This window comes from Protopterus annectens, chromosome 11.part0 (assembly GCF_019279795.1).
Source record: "Protopterus annectens isolate FY-2018-M chromosome 11.part0, PAN1.0, whole genome shotgun sequence".
In the NCBI taxonomy this organism is placed as follows: domain Eukaryota; kingdom Metazoa; phylum Chordata; order Ceratodontiformes; family Protopteridae; genus Protopterus; species Protopterus annectens.
The window spans coordinates 815,479,739-815,486,756 of NC_056745.1; the positions used below are offsets into that span (position 1 = coordinate 815,479,739).

The 7,018-nt window shown below is 37.3% G+C and overlaps 1 protein-coding gene across 1 annotated transcript in view; it reads right to left on the reverse strand.

Annotated features, from left to right (window-relative positions):
• The window catches only part of PIK3C2G (phosphatidylinositol-4-phosphate 3-kinase catalytic subunit type 2 gamma), a 1,120,359-nt gene extending 1,116,307 nt beyond the window's left edge, over positions 1–4,052 (reverse strand). Inside the window, exon 1 of the mRNA XM_044087254.1 lies at positions 3,951–4,052. Coding sequence (XP_043943189.1) covers positions 3,951–4,012 — 62 coding nt within the window. The 5' untranslated portion in view covers positions 4,013–4,052. The remainder of the gene's footprint in view (positions 1–3,950) is intronic.
• Between the last annotated feature and the right edge of the window lie 2,966 nt (positions 4,053–7,018).

Genomic DNA, 7,018 nt, shown 5'->3' on the forward strand with positions numbered 1-7,018 from the left:
TTTATACACACACACACACACACACACACACACACACACACACACACACACACACACACACACACACACACACATGGGTAAACTAAAATGAAACAACTAAATGTTGAGAAGGCTAATGTCAACACATCACTACACATGGTAAAACGCAAAATCCAAAATGCTCCAAAGCCAAAACAAATCCAAGGCAGAAGGTCACAAGCAGCAAATATTTTTTTGGCAAACCAATTATAACCAACACAAATAAATTACAATTATATTAAGCACTTTCATCCCTTATCAGAACGTCATCAGAATGTAAAAACAGTTAAATTACAAAACGTTTATACACACATCCATAAGCAATGACAAAACTCCTTTGATGTTTCAAGAGGGAGTGTCTCCAACCATTCTTAGGCAAAGTAGCATCACACTGCCATCTAGTGTTTGCAAGATTTAAGTGCACTTCATCGTAACTGTGTAATCTTGTAAACCAGCTAAAATGCAGTAAACTTTTTGTATCGAAGAGATCGTGTTTTTGTGTATATATAAAAAGTAGTTTCTGTGAAAAATCTAATAAAAATTAAAAATCACATTAAAATGAATATGTAATTCTTTAACAATGTAAACCATAAATATGTTAACATTGTGCATATAAAAATCACTTCAAAAAACCTAATACCTAAAAATAACTAAACATTCAGTGCATGCAATAAGATGACAAAAGATATTAAAAGTAATGGTTTGGCAATAGGGGCAATCAATTAAAGAGTATAAAATAGTATGTCATACATCATTTCCCCAAAGGAGATTGAATGAGAGAAAAAAATGTGGGTTAAATAAAAAGTTCACATAAATAGCTTTATTTGTTGATGTGTTGCGCATTTAAAATGTAAAAAGGGTGCTTAAAGTGTGAACCCATAGCGAAGGGGCCAGAGGTATTATTATATCATTAGCCCCTATCACTGTTTCATTACCTAGTCAATGCTTTAAATTTCAAAAGGGGTGCAATGGAACAAGACTCGTTAAGTCCAGGCTAACCATAGACATTAAAAGTCAGTTGCCAGTATAATTCCCTTAATTCCAATAACTGTATCCATGGATCTCCCCTCATTTCCTCCTTTAATCCTTCAATAACAACGAACTTAAGTGTGTGATGTTCGTTGTCTAAAACATGCCTTGCCAAGGCATTGTTGGGGTTCCTTTTGTTGATGTTATACTGTTGTTCATAAATTTTTTCCTTCAACCTATGCTCAGTTTTACCTATGCAAAAACATGGGCACTGTTGGCATAATGCTGGATATATCACCCTCCTAGAACTACTGTCCAAATTTGACCTAAGTTTGAATTCTTTGCCTTTAATAAAAAAACTGTAACATATTAGAATGAATTTACATTGGGAACAGAACCCACATTTCTTCATTTAACAAGTCTGATGCATGTTTTCTTTAGATGTGTGTTCCAAAATTCCCTTCAGGTTCCTATCTCTTTTAAATGTAAAACTGGGTTTGTGTCTTAACTTCTCTCTCAAAAATGGTATTTTCACAAATAATCACCCAGATTTCTTCAATAACCCGTTTAAGTATTCTATGGTCCATATTAAAGGAGGTTATGAAATTCATGAAGTATTGAGGTCTGATCAAGTCCCCAGTTACATTCCCCTCCACTTCAGCCCCTATATCTTGCATTCTAAAATTTGTTGACCCTCCTAAGATAGGTTTATATCATCCGATATTATATTTTCTCATAACTTCTAACTTAAGTTCCTTGAGCAGTCGATCAAGGTAACCTCTCTTACAGAACATACCCAGTAAAAGTTCACATTCATTGGGCAAATCCTCATCCGTGGTGACCATTCTAGCAGCTCTAACCTATTGCCCCTTCACCACAGATTTCTTCTGATGGAAGTGTTGGTAGTTGTCAAAATGGAGAAAGGAGTTTTGAATAAGTGGGTTTTCTAAAAATTGTAGCTATAAATCTGTGGTTATTCCTGTCCTTACTCAGGTGGATGCCCAAGTAAGATATTCACTCACTATCAAATTCTTACCAAAATTTCAAAAAGTTACTAGTGTTGTTGATGTATGTTAAAAATGATCAATCCCTTGTTTTGGTTTTACATTACTACACATGCTGTGAGAATATGAGAATCAACCTCAAATCATGTACTTATTGTATTTGTTTAAAACTTAAGAACATTGCTTTTTGGAAGGGGACAAACCCCACCTGCTCCCCACACCCCCTCTGTTAATTTTATATTCTACCTCCTTGATTGCTTAATGCCAGAGAAAGGGTATATCCCCACCACAGTAATAAAGTGAACTTGCATGGCTGTCGACCATCTGTTTAGTCAATCAAAGTGTGTCACATAAACAGATGTTGACAATAATTACAATCAATTAATTTATGGACCCCAAATATATATATATATATATATATATATATATATATATATATATATATATATATGTGTGTGTGTGTGTGTGTGTGTGTGTGTGTGCATATTTATAGCTATCTATTTATACTTCATCTTTAAATGATCAAAGCACTGAGATCTTGAACTATAAATGACCAAACCCAGTACATCAAACATTTAAAATACTATAATTTAACAGATTAAAAGAAGAATACACTGTTCTCTTCTGATCCAGTAACCTTAGCACTAACTGAGGCCATACATTATCAGAATAGTGCTTTGAAAAGGGTTCTTCTAACTTCAGGTGTAGGATTAAGGATAATGGTATGGCTAGGGTTAAGGTTAGCCTATATTAGTAGGGCGGGCATGTGGGCTTTGCACCCCCCCCCCCCACACACACACACACACTACGGTCATTGAGAAGTAGTATTTCAGCTTAATCAATACATTTTTGACAGACGAGACCTAAAATGATTGACAGAAGTGTTTGTTTTTTGAACAATCAGTCTTCAAATGCAGTTTCTTGCCTTTCAAGTATCAGGAGTTCTTTATGTCTGAAAGCTTCTTAATAGTTTTTATGAAGTTTCTTTCCATGTGTTTCTTTACTATGTGCCAATGACAATTACAATTCTCCATAACATTTTCTGCTCATTTTGGTTTCCTAATTTACAGCGTCACTTCTAAATATAAATCTGACACCCAGTGTCTGTTACCACATCGCCATTTCCCTGAACCATGACTGTTCATCAAAGGCCATTTCATCATAAAGTGAATCAGTCACAACAAAAATGATTGCTTCTATTTGAAATTATAACTTGTTTTTCTGTGGGGCAAGCTTGCTGTACATACCAATGCAGTGGGTTTAACCCCGTGTATCGCTGGACTTAACATATGCATCTCCAATGTTACTACACCTTGGGCAAGGCAAATATTATCTGCAGTGACCTCCATTACTAAATGTGTATTTCAGCCAAATGCTATTTGTTATTCAAGCACATGGCCATTGCATTCTTGGACTAATGGCTCATTTACCTTCCATTTCCCATTTTTTAATAATTTCTTGTCTTTATTTCTTGTCTCATCTGTTCCAGTTGTTGACATTCATTATCAAGTCGCGTGACTGATCTTGCTGAATTTCCCGTTTGCGGTTTGCTTATTCTAGAGCACCAGTATTTCCAAATACTAACGTGGTGATGAGAAGTTGACTTAAGGATGTTTTATAATCTCTGTGCAGAAAAGAATCAAAAACAAGAATTGTCTGAAAGTCATCCCCTCCTGATTAGAGTACTGTTGCACTATTTTTTCAAGTAGTTCTGTGGCTCACTTTGTACCTTCCTATGGGAAGAACCAAACTAATGCAACAAACATTTAAAGGAAAAAGACCCATGAATAAAATATTATGATAGATGGACTTCATGAATAAGTTATATATTACATTTTTTTTTAAATTCCAATAGCTCTCTATGTTACATTCTGTGCTTCAGTTTCCACTGGCTATTTATCATTTACTGCACTTTGATTTATTGCTAATATGGTGTTGAAAAAAGAAACAATTACTCACTGTTTGTTCCACTTGATGCATGAAAACAAAGCTTTACCAATGGCTTTGTCCTCAGTCTTCATAATCTGGCATATCTCCTTTCCAGCATATACCAATGAACAATGTACAGAAAATACAAAATCACAGCTGAAGAGAAAAATATATATAGAATTATTTTTATTCATTTTACAAAAACAGTTCATGCTCTACTTGTAATTGTTTTCAAAGGAATAAACATTTAAAAAAAGATTCATTGTTCAACCTTATTCACTATGATAAATGCATACACACACTGCAAAAGGTACCATCCACATTAGTACAGTTGTAAGTAGATTATCAATGTATACAGAGTGAGAAGAACATATTAAACTGATAAGTGCGAAAGGGTACAAAAACCAAAAAAAGAGGGAAGCAAATATCTGCAGATATCACACTCACACTACAACTAACTAGTTAAATGTTACACGTACCCTTAATACTAAACAGTGAGGTTGGTGAAGAAGTGGGATTGTCAAAGAGATGAAGAAAGTAGACAAGAGTATAAGGAGATGAGGTGCATGGCAAAGAGAGAGGTGGCGAAGGCTAAGGATAAGGCATATGAAGAGTTGTATAAAAGGTTGGACACTAAGGAGGGAGAAAAGGACCTGTACCGATTAGCTAGACAGAGGGACCGAGCTAGTAAAGATGTGCAGCAGGTAAGGGTAATAAAGGATAATGAGGGAAACATACTCACAAGCGAGGAGAGTGTGTTGAGCAGATGGAAAGAGTACTTTGAGGGGATGATGAATCAAGAGAATGAGAGGGAGAGAAGGTTGGATGATGTGTGGATAGTGAATCATGAAGTGCAGTGGATTAGCAAGGAGGAAGTAAGGATAGCTAGGAAGAGGATGAAGAACGGAAAGGCTGTTGGTCCAGATGACATACCTGTGGAAGCATGGAGGTCCCTAGGTGAAATGGCAGTGGAGTTTTTAACTAGATTGTTTAATGAAATCTTGGAAAGTGAAAGGATGCCTGAGGAATGGAGAAAACGTTTTTCGGTTACGATTTTTTTAAGAATAAGGGTGATGTGCAGAGCTGTAGTAACTACAGGGGGATTAAACTGATCAGTCACAGCATGAAGTTATGGGAAAGAGTAGTGGAAGCTAGGTTAAGAAGGGAGGTGAGGATTAGTGATCAGCAGTATGGTTTCATGCCAGGAAAGAGCACTACAAATGCAATGTTTGCTCTGAGAGTGTTGATGGAGAAGTACAGAGAAGGTCAGAAGGAGTTGCATTGTGTCTGTGTGGATTTAGAGAAAGCATATGACAGGGTGACTAGAGAGGAGTTGTGGTACTGTATGAGGAAGTTGGAAGTGTCAGAGAAGTATGTAAGAGTGGTACAGGATATGTACAAGGGTAGTGTGACAGCGGTGAGGTCTGCGGTGGGAGTGACGGATGCGTTTAAGCTGGAGGTGGGATTGCATCAAGGATCAGTTCTGAGCCCTTTCTTATTTGCAATGGTGATGGACAGGTTGACAGACGAGATCAGACAGGAGTCCCTGTGAACTATGATGTTTGCAGATAACATTGTGATCTGTAGTGAGAGTAGGGAACAGGTGGAGGAGACCCTGGAGAGGTGGAGATATGCTCTAGAGAGAAGAGGAATGAAGGTCAGCAGGACTAAGACAGAATATATGTGTGTGAATGAGAGGAAGTACAGAGGAATGGTGAGGATGCAGGGAGTAGAGGTGGTGAAGGTGAATGAGTTTAAGTACTTGGGATCAACAGTTCAGAGTAATGGTGAGTGTGGAAGAGAAGTGAAGAAGAGAGTACAGGCAGGATGGAGTGGGTGGAGAAGAGTGTCATGCGTGATTTGTGACAGACGAGTACCAGTAAGAGTGAAAGCGAAGGTCTACAAGAAGGTAGTGAGACCAGCTATGTTATACGGGTTGGAGACAGTGGCATTGACAAAAAGGCAGGAGTCAGAGCTTGACAGAGTTGAAGATGTTAAGATTTGCACTGGGTGTGATGAGGATGGACAGGATTAGGAATAAGTATATTAGAGGGTCAGCTCAGGTTGGAAGGTTTCGGAGACAAAGCCAGAGAGGCAAGATTACATTGGTTTGGACATGTGCTGAGGAGGGATGCTGAGTATATTGGGAAAAAGATGCTAAGGATGAAGCTGCCAGGTAACAGGAAAAGAGGAAGGCCTAAGATAAGGTTTATGGATGTGGTGAGAGAGGACATGCAGGTGGTTGGTGTGACAGAGCAAGATGCAGAGGACAGGAAGAAATGGAAACAGCTGATCTGCTGTGGCGACTCCTGACAGGAGCAGCCGAAAGAAGAAGAAGAAGACTAAACAGTGATTTTTTACAGTCGAATAGAACAATTACTACAGCTACAGTGAACCATACATCTTCCTTGCCCAAATTAAAAGATAGATTTCAGTCCAATAAATCCACCCCAGCCTAGTCATAATTAATTTGCCAATCTGGTCCAGTAGCACTTTATGCTTCAAGATAAGACAGAAGCTACTTCTAATGTGTGACATTCCTAATGAGATAAAACATAAAGCCAGAGTCATCTATAGCTATCATTTTCACAATATCATTAAACATCACTATGAGACAAAGTGATTAATTAATTATGCACCCTACAGTGTCTTTGCTCAACTGGTGTGGAATGTTCTAAAATGGAATACAGCAAGACACTGAAGATAAAAGAGGAAGATTACATCCCTGAAATATTATAAGGGCAGAAGAAAAACTACTACCAAATAAGGTATGGTTACCCATATTGGTTCCACTGAAATTTGCTAAGATAAAGTGTCCAAGAGTGCCCCATTTTCAGCCAGCACCCATCTTCTTTTATTATCATTTATCATTTGTATATCAAATTAGTAAACACATTAATTGTTCACAAATCATAATAGCTACTTCACTTTTTGAAGATCTGTCAAGCCTTACATACAGGGAGAGAATACTTTAAGCTCTTGTAGAGGAACATATTTACTTCTTTTTGTGGGGTGTATTTAACAAATGATTAACAGATGACTTAGGAGCTCTAATTTTGAGAGATAAATTGTTTATGTAGATACAGTGCAAATAATCA